Source organism: Sinohyriopsis cumingii, chromosome 12 (genome assembly GCF_028554795.1).
Source record: "Sinohyriopsis cumingii isolate HCF-2022 chromosome 12, ASM2855479v2, whole genome shotgun sequence".
Lineage (NCBI taxonomy): Eukaryota > Metazoa > Mollusca > Bivalvia > Unionida > Unionidae > Sinohyriopsis > Sinohyriopsis cumingii.
Genome location: NC_142972.1, coordinates 31,168,311 through 31,188,463, shown reverse-complemented (window position 1 = coordinate 31,188,463; position 20,153 = coordinate 31,168,311). Strand labels below are relative to the sequence as shown.

The 20,153-nt window shown below is 33.5% G+C and overlaps 1 protein-coding gene across 2 annotated transcripts in view; it reads left to right on the top strand.

Moving 5' to 3' along the window:
* The first annotated feature begins 511 nt into the window (after positions 1-511).
* LOC149786193 (monocarboxylate transporter 10-like) overlaps positions 512-20,153 on the top strand; it is an 82,520-nt gene continuing 62,878 nt past the window's right edge. For both annotated transcript variants that reach the window (XR_016424887.1, XM_089976550.1), the window contains exons 1-2: positions 512-1,057; positions 17,866-18,473. Coding sequence is in view for 1 of the 2 variants with exons in the window: in XM_089976550.1 (XP_089832676.1) it covers positions 775-1,057; positions 17,866-18,473 (891 nt within the window). In the remaining variant the exon portion in view is untranslated. The remainder of the gene's footprint in view (positions 1,058-17,865; positions 18,474-20,153) is intronic.

Sequence of the window (20,153 nt, the reverse complement as noted above, 5' to 3'; positions counted from 1 at the left end):
AGTACCATGAGTCCAATATAGAACAGCATCCTTAAATTGGTTCCACTCATGAATATGAGTCCAACCAGTTTCATTCAGTGAATGCTCTGGAACTTTATGTTTTGTATATATTTTGTTTATATTTAATTGGCTTATGCCTATCTTATTTAAGTTTTATCTTATTTAAATTTTAGATTATATCTGTTCTGGAGGAATTTCAAGTTATAATTTTTGTAATTCAAATCTATTTTAAAGTTACAATAAAAGAAAAGAAAGAGTATAGTTTGCCAGCCAGGATTGTTTGATAATTCAACTAAATTTTATTAAAAATAATTTTTGAAAGCCTAATATTCTATTTGTAAGAGAACTAAATAGAGACAATAGGTTTTCTATGGGAGTTAAATTAATAATATGAGTTATTCAGATGTATTCTTTGTTTTCATATCTTGTCAATGGAAGAGTAATAAGGAGAGATAACTGTGAAAATCCTGTTGTATTGTGTCATTTAAATAGCTTCAGTGGTTAACAGATATTAGGCTGTTGAGTGGTCAGCATAGGTAGAGCTGTTATCTGAGACGTCTGTATCTGATAACTAAGCAAGCAAAGCACCTCACAAGCTATTTGCCTCAAGGCTTGGAAGGATGTGTTGTTTTCTAAGTACTGGGTTATAACTGATTTAACTGATTGATCTGATAGTTTTTCATTTTTTGGACATAAAGAGCCATTCAGGGTTGTAAATACACACTGATTGTTTGAAAAGAAATTCAACATTTCAATTTCATCACACTTTGCACAATGGTGAAAGAAGAAGGAAGCCACAATTGTTGGAAAACAAAAGAAACAAAACAAAAAGATGACAAGGATTTAGAGAAAAGATTGTCACTTTTGACGGAAGGGAAAACTACCCAGGATGCTAATGCATTTAACCCACCTGATGGAGGATGGGGGTGGGTAGTATGTATTAGTTCTCTAATTGTTAATGGTACAGTAATGGGAATCATCAACACTTTTGGCATCGTGTATGTCAAAATGAGAGAACACTATGCAAAGAATGATCCAGAGGTGTCACTGAAAGCAGGTAAACCATTGTTAATTCTTTAGTAATATAATAATAGTAACAATAATTATGATGATGATGATGATGATGATGATGATGATTTTATTTAAAATAAAAACTCATTTTGATAACAAACTAATCTTTAGTGAGGTCTTTTTTTATTTATAATTGATGTAAATTTTTTACAAGTGTTAGTGTTTATTCTAAAGCTAATTACCTAGATAATTGATCTACTTCTTCTGTAGAACATGTACATACAGACTTAGTGTAAAGAATAGTAGTGTAAGGCATTTTAGATAAGTAACAAGAAAGTATATTGTGTTAGAGTAGTTGATGCTCCTTAAATCCTTGTATGGGTGAGTCAGCTGTCCATGGTGTAAGAGAATTTGGTAATCTGAATCCAGGAAATGCAAACTGTTTCATATAAAATTTGGATTCTGGTTTAGTTCAATGTTAATTGTTATTTAGATGGATTTTAGATTCCATGTATATACATTGGACACAAATTTAAGATTGCAGGATAATCAGAAGTTAATCCAAGTAAGGGTTTATAAGATTAGCAGTAATCCCTTCTGATGTTTTGTTCCCTAGTGAAATGGAAACCACCCAAGGGTTCAACAAATATTTGTTGGTTGTGTATATACATCTGCACCAAGAGTAAACCCCCTTTTTAAATTTAAGTTTATGCTTTTTTTTCACTGCATCATGTTTACACATGATAGAACATTAGTGTTCCAGCTGCAATATGTGCAAGATTTCTGTTGAGACTGAAGTTTTCATTTTGAGAATGAAAGTTTCAATTTGAGATTCTTCTACCCTTCTTATAGTACTGTACTTAGAAGTTTTCATTTTGAGAATGTTCTACTTTAATTGCCTTGTAGGAATACCTAAAAGTTTTCATATTTAGACAGTTCTTTCTTGTAGCAGTACTTTCAAGTTTTCATAAAGAGACTGTTCTGCATCCATTTTAGCACTGCATGGAAGTTTTCATTCTTAGACCATTTTACATCTATTTTGGCAACACTTGAATGTTTTTACTTTGAGACTGGTTCTAAGTCTGTTTTAGCAACACTTGGATTTAGTTTTTATTTTGAGACTTAATGTTCTTCATCATCTTTTCATCATCTTTTTTGCTACACTTGAAAGTTTTCATTCACATGTATCTCTGATTCAACTGCATATGATCCTAGCTTATGACTCAATGTTGTATTCATCTTCATATGGCAGTGCTATGATAAACACCATTTGTGTACATTAACCAACTCTTGATTCTAATTGAGCTCTTGGCTTATTGATTCAGTATTATATGATGTTATGTCATTTGGTTAAGAACATAGTGATAAACTCTTGGTCAGTTTATTAGTAATATGTTATCTGGTGATTTAAACTTGATTCAGTATCATATGATATATGTTATCTGGTGAAGATTTAGTAATCAACTCCTGGCAAGTTGATTCAATATCATATGATGTTATGTCATCATGTTACCACCATTGATTTACATAGGTTATTTTCCTTTCCATTCCAGAGTGTTATTTGTCTGGTTTTATTTTTCATCATCACATCATGCACCTTAAAAACATGTCAAGGTCCATATTGTTGATAATTGTTACAGTATTCTGTCTCATTTACAATTTCTGAAAAACACCTAAAGGTCAAGAATGAAGTAGTTTATAAAAATGTTGTATACATTAATAAATTTGAATTATGCTAACATGGGGCACACTGTTTTAACTGTGAACCTCTGCCAAATAACAATTTCCCACCACCCATCCACCTCCACCTTGAGTTTTAATGGGAAAGGACCAGATTTTATGGAAACAGCAGGTGATAGATGGTCAAATGTAGTATCATTTGAACTGGACAAAATAAAGAGGGTATTAATTTTTATTTAATTTAAGTGTGTAAATTATATTTTTAATTATGGCTTTCTAAAAGTGCACTTTTGATGAAAAATTATTTAATCCGATTTTCTTCACTTTTTTCTGGTATTTTTTGTTTGTATTATGTGGGTCCTTATAAGCTGGTAATATTTTTAACCTGTATCATTGTATGAAACATTTATTCTAGATTGCTAATTTTCATAGTTTGGGTGAAAAGATACCATTATAAGAGAAAAGCAAAGGTTGAGGTTGGGGGGATGGTGTTCTTCCCTGATACTGTACTTTAGTTGATGGGTTGGGCTTTTGAATTGCTAGCCTTTTCATTAACTTCTATTTGTATTATTACAGCATAACAAGTCACAGAGGATCTCAGATGGGTAACGATTTAATATTGAATTTATGAAACAAGTTGAATAATATCCAGCTTCTGCTTGCCAAGGCTTGTAAAAGCAGGACATTATTTAAGAAGTTTCATTAATTTAATATTAAATCTTTACCCATTTGAGATTCTTTTTATCATATGGTTTTATTTCATTATAAATTATTTAGATTGAAAGAAGAATGAATAATTTTGATCATTTCATTTGTTGTGTGGAAAAAATGGTCCCAAACAAAGTTGAAATAGTAAAAGTATATTATACATTTTTGATAACTATAAATCAAAGAATAAGCATCCATCCAAATAAACAGAACATTTTACAAAAGACAAAACATTTGTCAACACAAAATGTCCAATGCGTGTGATGTTACATTGTTTGATAGGTTCACAGTACTGGTTTGAGTTAGCAAACACAACACAGTGACCGTGTTTACATTGAAATTCTACAACTAAACATTACATTGTTGTGATATTTTTGTGAAAAGAAGATTACTGGATGCAGAAATACACATACTGACTGTAATGTACTTGTGACCAGATATTTGCCATAATGTACTTGTGACCAGATATTTGCCGTATATGATTTGGAACATTAGATTGTACAGAAGACATAAACAAATCTCTGTTTGAGTCATGCAGACTTGTATCACATATTTACCATGTAAATATGCTGTGGTTGGATAAAGTTCTGTAAGTTGGGGAGACTGGTTTATGTCTAGTACATTCTTCCATGAATAAAGGTGAATTAATTATTTACTTCAGTAAGTTCACATTTAAACCAAGCTTGTATATAGGGTGGATTCCATGCTACAGATATACTGCCTATCCATCCCCACCCTCGTTATAATCTAAGCAGTACTGGTAGTTTTACATGTTTTGCCATTTTTCATGTTATGTTATACATGACATAACAAACCCATGTGTGGTAAATTGGCAATATTAAAACAGATGAGACCATTTTTTTCCCAATTCCCTTTCGCGAGTCGGTTAAAAAAAATGGCAGCCAAAAAATGTTTAATGAAAACAAAACATTATAGAAGGCGGGGTTAAAATAGCTTCCCCACAATTGCAGCCAATCAGTAAAGGGAATATTGCACAATAATTACATGGGCTTATTTGGACCAATCAGAATCACGTAAAGTGTTATGTTCACATGTATAATATCAAAAATATTAAACTGCTTACACTACAGGCAAAGTATGTGATAAAGTAGAATGGCAGCATCCATTCTTCTAATGGATTGTCATGACTGAATGACAGATGACATAAAATAGTATGATTCACAACCAGGAAATCTTTTGATTTGTGTTTTATAAAATGTGTAACTGACTCAGCATTCCAGACCTATATGATTCTGTACATCATTTTCTTTTCTAACAAATTTGTCCTTTTTTCCAGATTAAACTTATTTGTTTTATATTGACTGTATATTTTAATTAATTTCATTGGCATTGCTAGATTACTTGCATGTTTTACTAGTCAGTTTTACAAGGGTGTGGAGATTTTACCCTTGTTATGTGATTGATGGCATATTTTTTTGACCATTTCTACAAACATTTATTTGTGTACATACAACAACAGGGTCATTGCACTCATTACAGCTTAAATGTTAATATACATATAGAGACACTTAGCAAGAGCATTATCAATGCACCATTTGGGTTTCTCAGTGTTCTGTAGTCCTGACTTTTTGCTTACAGGAACCAAGATGTAAAAAGAAGGGACTTGGTCCCGACATCACAGAGATAATCTTTAGCTGGAACTTTTAGGTGTTAAACTTAGTGACCAGGATAGCTGTAAAAATATAAACGCAACACTTATGGTGTGTAACATATATGTAAGTTAGTTATGTGTCACATATATGTAAGTTAATTGTGATGTGTCACATGTAAGTCAATTATGGTGTGTCATATGTAAGTTAATTATGTGTCACATATATGTAAGTTAAATATATTGTGTGTCACATATATGTAAGTTTATTATGGTGTGTCACTTACATTATGTGCAGAGTTTTATCGTTATTTTACAGTGAACTTGTCCCCAGGAAAATTGTTTTTTAAAAATGCTCCCCTGCCTCCAAATTCTTTTGTACTGTACCAGGTGTCATTTTCAAAAATGTTCAAAGTAAATAAAAAGTGAAACAAGTTTCCAATTTATTTTTTGCCTACTTTACTCTGACTAGTTACCAAATATGTGTACAAGACAAAATTAAAACTTAAGGTTGTTGATGACCTTGTGAAGTGTGATATCTTATGGCATCACCTGTCACTTTCAGCTCAAAAGGAAATGTAACCAGAATATCCACAGAATCATTTAGGCAATACATGAAAATCATGTTAATACAGTTTGGTAAAAGCCAGTTTGATGGAGATTAGTATTGGCTTTTTGAGTTTGAAACAGTAACTTTTATTTACTACCATGACATGGATAGTATGCCATATATACTCATAAGTTGGGTCCAGCTGCAAACAACTATTAGACCCAGATATGCTGTCACATAATGTGCTGGCAGTCTACAGGGTCCATGATGCATGTTTTACTGATTAGTCTTAACAAACCACATAAACCCATATCTGCTGGCACATTATGAGACATGGGTCTCTGCCATTTGCATTTGGATCCAAATTATAGGTGAGTACATATGGTAATCACTTGACCAAAGGTTAGCACCTTGAAAAATCTATTTGTACCATGGCAAGACTACTTGTAGTCATCAAGTGGACAAGTATCATGTTTCAGCCCATGACTAATGTTTGTACAGCAATATACAGTAATTTATTGCACTATTGTGCCAGAGCCTTCTGTTGTAGGTTGTGTAATTGTATATATTGACTGACTTGCTAAGTGATCAACTTGCTTTCTTGCTCCTGTACGAAAACAACTTCCGCCCTGACTTTAACCAGATTCCAGGTGGAATTTTAAAGCGGATTTCACTTAAAGCCTAGATTCCACTTATTATAAATTTTAGGTGGGTTCAGGGCAGAATACAGCCCGAAATATGCAAATTAGTCCGTCTATTACAAGGTGGAATTAGTTTATTCTGCCTACTAGGTGGAATTTGTTTATTCTGTTTACTAGGCAGAATCTGTTTATTCTGCTTATTTAGCCTAGATTCCCCTTATCACTTTTAGGCAGATTCAGGGTGGAATATAGCTCGAAATACGCAAATTACTGTTACTAGGCGGAATCTTTACTTCTGCCTAATTAGATGGAAATACCTGCAGAAACCCCATCCAATAATGAAAATGTCAAGGCGGATTTCAGACGGATTTTTTTAAGCAGTTTCTGCCTAAACCATAAAAAATATACTTGAGATTTCTATTAAACTGCCTAATGATTTTTAGGCATTATTGGGAATCAGTGATAAATATTCACAGTAATTTTTAAAATGGATCATAAATTTTATTTTGACAGACATTATCAAATAAGATTTAGGTTTTGCTTGTCCTATGGGGCAATGCCATTTTCTTTCTTGCATACAAAATCTAATCCAACATGGCATCACTTAAGTATTTTTCATTTCACTTTAAAGTTTGGTGAGATTTCACAAATATTTTGACCAAAACATTCTTTGAAATTATGTTGAGGTCTCACTCAAATTTCTTTGCAATATGTGTGAGGTTTCACCAAAAAAATGACTAAAACTTTTGTATGATTTCACTAAAATTTTGATCATTATATAGTATTGTACTTAAGTTTTTTAGTGTGTCAGACATTTCAGCAGGTTTCAAAGAAATAATGGATATGAATTAAACAGGACTTTATTATCTAAGGTGATATTTAAGTGTGCATGAAAACAATTATACTGACGTTGTAATTATATGACATCCAAGGCAAGAGAAATGGGAGTTAATAATAATAATAATAATAATAATAATAATATATGACTTTATTTAGAGAAGGTAATTCAATTAGTTACAGAACTAATCTACTTTGAGGCCTTCTGTGATGTACAACATATACTGTATATACAACATGATATGAAGTATCTGACACTAAATAATTAAGTGGTTTTAAAAATCCAAGTATCAAGCCTGGAACATATGCACAGGCATCTGTGAACACATAAACATATATAAAATATAAAATATTAATCTGCATTGAAAAATTCAGCCGTGAAAATAATGCAAAATTACAGAAAAGCATCCATTTGAGACAATTTGATTATGAGAAGAATAAAAGCTAGGAGCCTGCCTTATGTCACTTGTACTGTAGACTGGATTTTTGATTGCACAAACTATGATGCTGTTGTGGTCTCTTGAATTAGTCCTTGTTCCATAAGCAGCCGTGATAAACGTTTATCATGATATAATTACTCTTATTTTACACTGAATTCCAACACACCTAGAATATTTTGATAATATACACAATAATGCCTCACGAGATTAAAAGTAGATTCTACTTTTCAGTCAAGAAAATTCCGCAAAGATATGACTATCTTTGATAGACATGGATATCTGGCAACATTTCCCACCAGCGATCTACACGTTGTCCCTCCTTAAAGTTAATCAGTTTGGAGTTGTATAACTTCGAAATCATCCTGATTCCTGATTCAATTCCTTGTCTTATTTAGCACGTTAGCCGCTACTGTAAAGCTCTTTATGGCACAAAATGCAAAATGCTTGTCCTGGCGTTCAGTTTTCATACAGATTCATCAGTTATGTTCCCATCAAATTTGCGTTCAGGGTATTGTCATTGCCGCACATTTTTCAAATGGTTATTCAATCTCTCGCCCCGCTCGAAAATTCGAATCGCGATGTTTAGCAAACATGCTCTTTCTCATCAGTTTCTGTTACGCGACGATTCATTGGTCAATTAAAAGATCTTGACCAATCAGAAAGCTTTATACAACGATCATCTGTTCAACAATAAACGGAACAAATACTTATTTGAAAGTTCGTTGTGGAATGGGACCGGATGGAGCATTATTTTAAAAAAGTTTCGGAGACGATATTAAAAAATGGGTCCATATCGAGGAAATTCAGGTCAGGAGAAAAGCGAAATTATGTTTTAAAACGGAAAACAAGATGAAAAGTTGTTCGAGGGCAGTTAAATCCAATTGAAGTTAAACAAAAATACAACAACAACAACAAATTTGAAAAAGAAATTTAACATGAAAAGCTGTAAAAAGAAGTTATAAATTGTGCCCAAAATAAACAATAAAATTACAGCTATCATAAATAGGAAATATAAATGCTGCTGAAAATCATTCAAATTGTACAAGAAACAATAAACAATTATATCTTAATGATATTTTTATTGAACTGTCAGTGATATTACAATCACAAAATATCACTATATTTTCAGTCATTTAACTTTACAGACACACAAAAGCCAAGTCCTAATTATGCCTTATTTAACTGATGTAAATGACTAAGTTCTTCATTCTGCCTAGATGTTGGTTAGAAAATAAACTAAGTCCAGATTCCACCTTTCATATAATAGATGTCAGTGACTAAGTTCCTAATTCCACCTAGATGGTGGGTGGAAAATCAACTAAGTCCAAAATTATGCCAAAAGATGTATTTATAGCAGGAATTTGACAAAAGTCCATCTTAGAGTTAGATGGACTCTAGATGGATTCATCTTTGATTTCTTAAATTTTCTATGTCCGCCTTCGTATTAACCATATTTTTAACATTTTAGGCAGATTCCGCCTGGAGTATGCCTAAGTTTCAGGTGGAATCCGCCTAATTATTTCATACGGGTGTTGCCATCTGATGAGGTATCATAACCAAAACGTGTTTCCATAATTCTGCACACAAGCAGCACACCAGCTCAAAATCTTTTCCTGCTATTACAGATTGATTCTCAGTAAAAAAATAATTGATGATCTCTGATGAATATCAGGATTTCTGTGCAAAACATATGGAATTAAGATACAATCGGTAGACCACCATGAAATTGATTTGTATACTTGAAATTGACCTGAAGACATACTAAATTAACAACAATGAATCTAAAACTATAAACACACACACACACACACACACACACACACACACACTCTTGGTGCCTAAAGAATGAAAGTTTATGTTGGAAAATTAAATAGAATCAAAAAACCTGACCATGATTAGGGATGTGAAATATGTTTCAAATGAAAGGTATAAATTGCTGGAAATTATTCATAATCTAAAAACAGCAATTTATAATAGGTTAGAATTTCACATATCAATATTTATCAGTTGGATACCGGACTAATGACCCCAAAAGGATATCCATTCAAATTCTACCATCAGATCACCCTCTGATAGTTACTGTTGTGTGTCCTTGGCAAGGAATTTTACTCCAATTGGCTCAGCATTAAGTAGCCTACTTGTGTTGCTATGCCTTAAAACACAAATCCAAAACAGAAAAAATGTATCCACATCCTAGATTAACCACATTGTTAAAAGTTTTTACTTTGCTTTTATTTCAGTACCATTTTATCCAAGCCACTTGAACATAGCTTCAGTAAACATTATTTTTATCAATCTTAGTATGTCCTCTTTATCGAAGCTTGCATATATTTATCTGTCTAGATATATGAAGTAGTTATCAAAGCTTGGATATCTTTATCTGTCTAGATATATGAATTAGTTATCAAAGCTTGGAGGCAGGCTCAACATGCAGGTCATGGCCAGCTCCTTCTGCATCCAAATTTTGACATCTGGTACAATGTGTAGCAAATTAAAGCAAAACAAATTTCCAACTGTGGATTGGCAAACCCTTATTAATTCCAGCCTGTTCCCAAAACTAATAATAATAACAATAATATAAACAATAATAATAACAACAGCAGCTTTATAGGAAAAGACGAGATGTAATAGTTTTAATTAATACCTTATGCAGTCATTTATAAGTCGAGTCAAACTGCAAACAACAAAGATCCTTATCTGCCAGAGGATAATGTGCCTGCAGACCAGGATACATCTTGTTTGTTTGACTGATTGCTCTTAACAAACTGCACAGACCCAGATTTGCTGGCACTATATGTAATCATGGTAGATCTGGGTCAGTGCAGTTGGCTTCAACTGATAAGTGAGTATATATGGTACATCCATGCTATTATGGGATAGCCAGTTGTTCATTATCCAAAGTGACCTCCATCCATCTGTTAGTACAAATTTGTTATCAATATTTACTCTTAAAAGATTGTCATGAAACTTTACATAACCATTCATCCAAAGGCTTAGTTGGCTCTAAAAGAGATGGTGCAGCTCAGACATAAAATATATGGCCACCACAGGAGCCATTTTGGAAATTTTATTATCATTATTGTTCCAGAGCAGGTGATTCATCATGGGAGTTCCACAGATAGATCTTGTATGGTGTCTAGTTGGTCCTAAAAGAACAATGGTTCTGCTTGGACAGCCAATATGGCCACACACCCACACCCGTATGGCTGCAATAGCAGCTGTCTTGAAAATATCCTTGTAACTACTCCTCATGTCATGTCAACATTAGGATTAGAGGCAGACCTCAGAAATCTTGAAAAACTAAAATTTCATTGTGAACTTGCAAACCTAGAAAAATCCTTAAGAAAATAAAGGTAACCTAAATATAAAAAAAAACACCAAAAAATATTTTGAAGAAAAAAATGATAAATGACTCTACCATGATCTCACAAAAAGTGTCTTTGTGCAGATTTCATTAGACTAGTTAGTGTTTAACAAAACACACAAATTATCCAAATTAAAGACATCCAGTCATTTTATTCTATCATTCATTTGGTTGACCAATAACGGCATATTGATGTTGGATCATCCTTTCTGAACCCCACTGTCCTTTTAATGAGCAAGACACAAGCCAAACTTCAATTCTTTTAAATTTTAATAAATGTTATTCTCATCATATACATAACCTTGTAACAGCAAAATTTTTAAACCTTGAAAAAAACTCCTAAAATAAAAAGCCTTTCATATTTCAACATTTAACATGTAACTTGTTTCACAAGAAGACTTCTTGTCATAGTTGGTCCTTGAAAAAATGGTTCTGCATGGACTTCCAATATGGCCACCACTGCAGCCATCATGAAAATCTTGTTATTCCTACTCCATCTAAGTATATGGTCATGTGATCGTAGGGTTATCAATAAAAGACTTCTTATAATGTCTATATCCAGTTGGTCCTAAATGAAAATGGTACCAAACTGACATCTAATGTGTCCACCATTTTGAAAACTTAGTTAATGCTTCTCCTCTTGAACACTGAGTTCCAGATTAGCATGTTTTGAATATGTAATTCTTTCTGAATCATTTAGGAATGATAGGTAGGAAACTGAGTTTTAGCTTTCCACTGTAATATTATAGACCAATATATAATGCCTGATGTTAACATTGCTTAAAAAGTAAAATAAAAATACTAATAATCATTCACTCTAAATATTAGAGACATAGAAGATATGATTACTCCTTTACGCTTTGAAATTTGGAATGAATACAACTCTACTGATGAGCAAAACTGTTTGGAATATCCATGGAAGAAAGGAGCCACAATTGGCCAATTCAAATCTGGCTGGAGGCTGAGTAGATTTGGACATAACACAATAGTTCTTGCATAGGGTTAAATGACAACAATAATGTCAGAGATTCAGAGAAAGAAACATAATATAGCCTTTTGGTCAGAAATATTTTGTGGATGATGAATTAAATACACATTTTCCTGGATTTTAACTGTTACTCAGTGCAACCGGACCTTTAATTAAATATCATTTATTGAGAAAGAACATGAAAGGTGCCACTTGATACAGAAGAGTACTGAAATTTCTGCATGTAAGAATGCTTGTAGATACATGTAGTTGGTGAACAGGATTGTGTATGTATTTAGGCAACGTGTTTAGTGTCTGCTGTCATGGAGCAGAGAGAAGGGGTTAATTTGAAACATATAAGATTTCTCTACATTATACACATTGGTCTGTATAAGACCACAAACAATGTTACTATTGCATGTGTCTAGCAAATCCATTTGTAAATACCACAAACAATGTTACTATTGTATGTGTCTAGCAAGGCTATTGGTAAATACAACAAACAATGTTACTATTGCATGTGTCTAGCAAGGCTATTGGTAAATACAACAAACAATGTTACTATTACATATGCCTAGCAAGGCCACTGGTAAATACCACAAACAATGTTACTATTACATATGTCTAGCAAGGCCAATGGTAAATACCACAAACAGTGTTACAATTGCAGATGTCTAGCAAGGCCATTAGTAAATGCCACAATGTTAATATCACATATGTCTAGCAAGGCAATTGGTAAATACCACAATGTTAATATTGCAAATGTCTAGCAAGGCCATTGATAAATACCACAATGTTAATAGTGCATATGTCTAGCAAGGCCATTGGTAAATACCACATTGTTAATATTGCAAATGTCTAGCAAGGCCATTGGTAAATACCACAATGTTAACATCGCATATGTCTAGCAAGGCCAATGGCAAATACCACAAACAATGTTAACATCGCATATGTCTAGCAAGGCCATTGGTAAATACCACAATGTTAATATTGCAAATGTCTAGTTAGGTCATTGGCAAATACCACAAACAATGTTGCTATTGCATATGTCCAGCAAGGCCAATGGTAAATACCACAAACAGTGTTACAATTGCAGATGTCTAGTAAGGCCATTGGTAAATACTACAAACAATGTTACTATTGCATATGTCTAGCAAGGCCACTAGCAAATACCACAAACAATGTTACTATTGCATATGTCTATAAGATCAGTGGCAAATACCACAAACAATGTTAACATTGCATATGTCTATCAAGGCCATTGGTAAATACCACAATGTTAATATTGCATATGTCTAACAAGGCCATTGGTAAATACCACAAATAATAGTAATGCCGCATATGTCTAGTAAGGCCATTGGTAAATACTACAAACAATGTTACTACTGCATATGTCTATAAGACCAGTGGCAAATACCACAAACAATGTTAACATCGCATATGTCTAGCAAGGCCATTGGTAAATACCACAATGTCAATATTGCAAATGTCTATCAAGGCCATTGGTAAATACCACAATGTTAATATTGCAGATGTCTAGTAAGGCCAATGGCAAATACCACAAACAATGTTAATGTCACATATGTCTAGCAGGGTCAGTGGTAAATACTACAAACAGTGTTACAATTGCAGATGTCTAGTTAGGTCATCGGTAAATACCACAATGTTAATATTGCAAATGTCTAGTTAGGTCACTGGTAAATACCACAATGTTAATGTCACTTATGTCTAGCAAGGCCATTGGTAAATACCACAAACAGTGTTAATGTCACTTTTTTCTTGCAAGTCCATTGGTAAATACCACAAACAATGTTAACATCGCATATGTCTAGCAAGGCCATTGGTAAATACCACAAATAATAGTAATGTCACATATGTCTAGCAAGGCCATTGGTAAATACCACAAATAATGTTACTATTACATATGTCTAACAAGGCCATTGGTAAATACCACAAACAGTGTTACTAAAGCATATGTCTAGCAAGGCCATTGGTAAATATCACAGTTGTGCTATTTGTGTATGTCTAGCATGGCCTTTGGTAAATGCCAAAACAATGTTATGAAATTGACACCTCACTTGGTTGGGTTTATGGCATCTGGGTGTCTCCCATATGTTTGCTTAGCCTGTTGACATGACATGCTAGAAGAATGCTGTATAAGTGGGGTGTGCCAAAAATTCCACTGCAGGCACAATGCAATTCCTATCAGTGGGGTGTGCCAAAAATTCCACTGCAGGCACAATACAGTTCCTATCAGTGGGGTGTGCCAAACATTCCACTGCAGGTACAATACAGTTTCTATCAGTGGGGTGTGCCAAAAATTCCACTGCAGGCACAGTACAGTTCCTATCAGTGGGGTGTGCCAAAAATTCCACTGCAGGCACAATACAGTTCCTATCAGTGGGGTGTGCCAAAAATTCCACTGCAGGCACAATACAGTTCCTATCAGTGGGGTGTGCCAAATATTCCACTGCAGGTACAATACAGTTCCTATCAGTGGGGTGTGCCAAAAATTCCACTGCAGGCACAATACAGTTCCTATCAGTAGGGTGTGCCAAAAAATTCACTGCAGGCGCAATGTAATTCCTATCAGCGAGGTGTGCCAAAAAATCCACTGCAGTCACAAGGCAATTCCTATCAGTGGGGTTTGCCAAAATATCCACTGCAGGCACAATACAATTCCTGACAGAGTTCCACAATTGAATAGATATCCATTATTCATACTGGACACCTTTTACCTCTGCCCCATGGCCATGACCACAGTATTGAATGAGAAATCCCAAATTTGTGAAGCATGTACAGTAATTGCCGCAATGCTGTAATATCAGGTTGTCTGTAAATATACAATAATTCAGTTTCATCTGATCTGGCAATCCTTCCCCCATTACAATTTCATTCTGCAGTACAGAATTTTTTTATTTTATAAATATTGTTATTTACTTTCACTTTGTGATATGAGAACCACATGTGCTTAGTTTGTAGAGCATCAGACTGGTAATTCAAGGGTCTCAGGTTCGATAACCACCCAGACCAGCCCAGGTTTGCTGCCTCTCTGTCTTTGGAAAAGGCAGTATCACCCATTTTCTCAGCAAGATGCCAGTTGTTTTTTTGTGAATTATTCTGTTCATAATAGGATTGTTACACTTTTAACAGTGGGCAGCCACAAACAATGACACCCTTGTCTTCTGGTTTGCACCAGTCTTTTATATGAAGTGAAAAACAAATCACCAACAAGCTACTCATCATAAGAACTAGGTTAGGTACAATTATTGATCACTGTCGAGTAGATAAATTATTGATCACTGTTGAGTAGATAAAATTATTGATCACTATTGAGTAGGTAAATTATTGATCACTATTGAGTAGGTAATATTATTTATCACCATTGAGTAGATACAATTATTGGTCACTATTGAGTAGGTAAATTATTGATCACTATTTGGTAGATAAAATTATTGATTATTATTGAGTAGATAAAATTATTGATTCAAATTATTGGTCACTATTGAGTAGATAGAATTATTGATCACTGTTGAGTAGATACAATTATTGATGACTATTTAGTAGATAAAATGATTTATCACTTTTGGAGTAGATACAGTTATTGAGTAGATAAATGTATTCATCACTTACAGTTGAGTAGATAAAATTATTGATCACAATTGAGTAGATAAAATTATTGATTACTGTTGAGTAGATAAAATTGTTAAGTGTTAAATATAGAAAGTTCATTGTCCAATGATTTTTCATATTTTTCCATTCTTCTATTATCAAATTTAAAAAAAAACATCTGTATATTTTTTCACATGTTTAGATACAAGGTTTCACATCATGCTGCAATTGTGTGTGTCTACAGAAGTTTAACTACAGCAAGAAAAATGAGTACTTTATAAACTAGAACAAATAAATGAAAACTGCATTACCTTGAAGACATTATTTACCCTTGCTACCATGACAACCTTGATAAACCAGCTCTGATGCAATGCAGAATTAACTTTCATTGTTGTCAGATAGGGTAAAATAATTTACAAAATGTTTAGAATGTAATCTACTTCAAAGATTAGGTCACCCCAATATACCGCTTTCTGAAGTTGCTAATATGTGATCAGCCAATGAAAGTGAGGTGAATTTAAGAAAAAGGGGGTAGTGTACTGAGGAATGCTTCAGTTCAGGAGTAAATTTGGTATAAATTTTTTTTAAAATTGTTCTTTCTGCATAAATTATTTGTATATTTTATCATATGGTACAATAAAGCGATATATTTTAACTTGCAGCTTTGCCACTCATTAAAATATCAAGTTTTTTTGTACCACACAATGAAATATATCAGCATACATGCCAATCATTATGGTATTTTTGTACCACACAATGAAATATATCAGCATACATGCCAATCATTATGTTTTTTGCACCACATAATGAAATATATCAGCATACATACCAGTCATTGGGTTGTTTTGTACCACACAATGAAATATATCAGCAATACATGCCAATCATTATGCTTTTTTGTACCATACAATGAAATATATCAGCATACATGCCAATCATTTTGCTTTGGTGTATTCAGCACAAATTGTTTCAACAAATTACATCTTATGCTCTATTGTATATAGATTTTGTTAAAAAATAAATTAAAAAATAAAGCAATAAAAAGTTGTGTTTGTCATTTATATTATCATCTCTTTAAGTTCCAGTCATCATAAAATTTTGAGAATATTCTAAAAAGAAAGACTGCTGTATATTAGAATAGCACTGGTCTATGGTAGATAGAAACTTTATATGACCCATTTCCCCAAAAATGGATGGGTTTCTCTCATTTGAAACATTCCTCACAAATTCATTATGTTGATAATTGACTTAGATAGCTGACCAGTCTGTATGTTTAAAAAAAATGTTGTCAGAAATGGGTTTTATGGTTGACATGCAGATGAAAATTCTAATGCAGATGGGTCTTTAAACTTCAAAACAGATCAGATAAGAAAAAGGACAAATTGACACCACTTAAAAAAATTTGGAAAGAAGATTATAAGAGTGGTGCAATGGAGCACCTGGAGGAGCACTTTGTGTTCTTTGCAGAAAGCTTGGACTTATGATCATTTGGCAAAAGATAGACATATAAACCAGTGAGTGTTGAATATAATTAATTCTTCAGTTTGTTTTATGTTTCTATTCTGGTTGTAATCCACATGGATTTTGCCCATTTCTGACCTGCAGATCTGGGTTAGTAGTACATATGAATGGATATTTTTCATACAGTGTACTGTAATTATGGCATGTAATTATTAGCTACAATGTCATAGCCTTGATTAAGTAGGATTATACTAATATTAGTACTAGTAATATATAGATTACATATTTTATACTGAGGTTCTGCTTTTTTGTCACTTACATTAGCAAATATTACACTTATACCTCCTTTGTGGATGGTATATATGTATGTAAATTGTATCTGGTATTAACAGTGGTAAATAAAATATCCTCTATGTAGACTGAACGATCATCAACTTTCCTTGTTAATAAATATTAGCAGTCTCAATGGGTTTGGTGTCATACTGTAGTTACTTTCCTCATGTGTGTTACATTTTATAGTTTATTGATTGTACAAGATGTAGTCGATGACTAAGAGGAGTATATAGTACTTTGGTCTTATTACTGTTAACAGGTAATTAAAAGATCTGTGTGATGGACAAATGCATAATTAGGTTTGACTTATTACTGAAGTCAGTGTAGGGGCATTTGAACTATTTCTTAATGGGAGGATGCCCAATATAGGCAGGAGAAATTTCCAAAATTGAGTTTTGCAGTCATACATTAGCCAGTAATTATTGCATATGTTCATATTTTTAGATGGAAAAATCTGTAAGGTACATGGCAGCTTCATACACACTAGTTTTGTCACTCATTGTTTTTTTATAATAGCAAAGTTTTTGTCAGGAAATTATTCTTACAGTGTGCTGGTAAGGTGCAGTATGTCTTCAGAAGGTCTGCAGATTTCAACTGCATACAAAGTCAGAAATGACTTATTCTCTATTTGGATTTCTCTTTTTTCTTTCAGCATTTGTGGGGTCGGTATGTACTGGAGTGACCTTCTTCATGTGCATCTTTGCCAGCATCTCCAGTGACAGGTTTGGGATCAGACAAACAGCTGTGGTAGGGGCTACACTGGGTTGTGCTGGTCTGCTGTCAAGTGCTTTTATTGAGAGGATGGAACTGCTGTACCTCACATATGGAGTTCTTCTTGGTGTTGGTTCGGCCCTTGTATATTCCCCCTCTCTTGTCATCCTTGGACATTACTTCAGGAGACACATGGGCTTAGTTAATGGTATTGTCTCTTTTGGTAGTTCAATATTCACAATAGCATTAACAAGGGTTCTTCCTATTCTACTGGAGACTGTTGATATCAAGTACACTTTTATATGCTTGAGTGGTCTGCATTTCTTGCTGATTCTATTTTCACTAACATGGAAGCCTTTGTTCACAAAGAAGAGCAATCTTGCACAGCTGACTTTGTCAACAGAGAGTGTGTACCAGCATTGCAATGATTGCTGCACCTTCACAAAGAAGTTTCTAAATGTGAAGATATGGAAGAGTCGAGCCTATGTGTTATGGACTGTCTCTCTAGGAGTGGGCCTTCTGGGATATTTTGTCTCATTCTTCCACTTGGTAAGTTTGTTCCTTACCATCTGTTTTCCAGCTTTGTTTGTGCATAACATGTGCTGAACAGAATTGACTCAGATCAGCAATGGCATAGTACATTTGGCAGATCTGGGTCTCCACTGTTTGTTCTACTTTTAAATTCAAGTGAGCAACCTAAAACCTGATGTGACACTGCATTATGCACCTTAGAAATTTGACAATCCATTATCACCTTAGAGGTTACACAAACATGATTTGCACATGCACTTGGAATAAAATTGGTTGCCACACAAACATGATTTGCTCATATAATCTGAAAAAAGTTGGTTGCCATGAAAGGGCTGATAAAGCAAGCAGAGCTGCATTGTAAAAAGTCACCATTTTGGACCGAAAGATTATACAATGACATAAAATATAAAGATAAGTATGTTCTGTACATGTGGCAAAGTTTGTGGAATGGAAAGCTTTCAGTCATTACACCTAACAATGGAGAATGGAGTACATGAAATAAGCAAAACCAACATGTTTATGAAATTTTAGCAATAATTTAATTATCAAAGATATAAATGAAAATGAGAGAAAAACTTACAATATTATGTGTGGTTTAGATATGTGTGTGTGTGTGTGTTTTGAGTTTTTAACATAACTTTAAAAAATATAAAGATAAGTATGTTATAGTATTATGAAGTAAATCCCAAATATTCCTAAAAAGTTCTTTTAAGTCCAAAAAATCAAATGTTCTGAATAAATTTCCTTGAATTTATATATCAAAATGGTATTGTCCAGAATTCCTTTGAATAATACACAGTAATTGTAAATCCAATGAATAGTCATAAAAAACCACAACATTAAACACATCTGCAGACTGATGTCAGCATATGAAATAAAATTCTGAAATAGGAATGAATCTAAAATAGGAATGATTCTGATTGCTCAGTTCTCTCCTTATATACACCTTCAGAGTCTGCTAAGACTATATGTTGCAATGCACTCCACAGGACAGACCTTACTACTCAGTATAATATTTCAAAATATCTATTCATGTGACCTAATCTGTCTAATGGGAAGTAACCTATTTCTTCTAAAAACCAGCCTTATTTCTTCTAAGAACCAACCTGACCTAGTCCAGTCATTGGGAAGAAAACCCCAAATTCATAAACAGGTATTGTCATTAATATTATTATTCATGGTCTTGAACACCTATGTCAGTAACTATTTTAGATCCTATGCAAGCTACACTCTTAAAATCTTAAAATAGAATTGTATACCCTTGTACAAATATTAACTAATATCTTGATATAGTGGTTAAAGCATCCATCTCCGATGCAGGAGGTTGTGGGTTCGATCCCTGGTCAAGTCATACCAAAGACTTATAAAAATGGTACTAACAGCTGCCTTGCTTGGCGTTCAGCATTAAGAGGTTAGTGTTAGGACTGGTCAGTCTGGTGTCAGGATAATGTGACTGGGTGGGACATCATGCTATATGTCTGCGGCATGATTCTCCAGTGCTAGACATCACTATAAACTGTCACATTGCATACATTGTAGCGATATGACTGAAATATTGTTAAAGCTACATTAAAAATCCAGATCACATCACATCACAATAAAAATGACACATAATATGGACACAATCATGTACCAAGAGTTATAGATATACATAACACTTCCCCTCATCAAGAAAAGATTTATACAATAAAGCTTTCC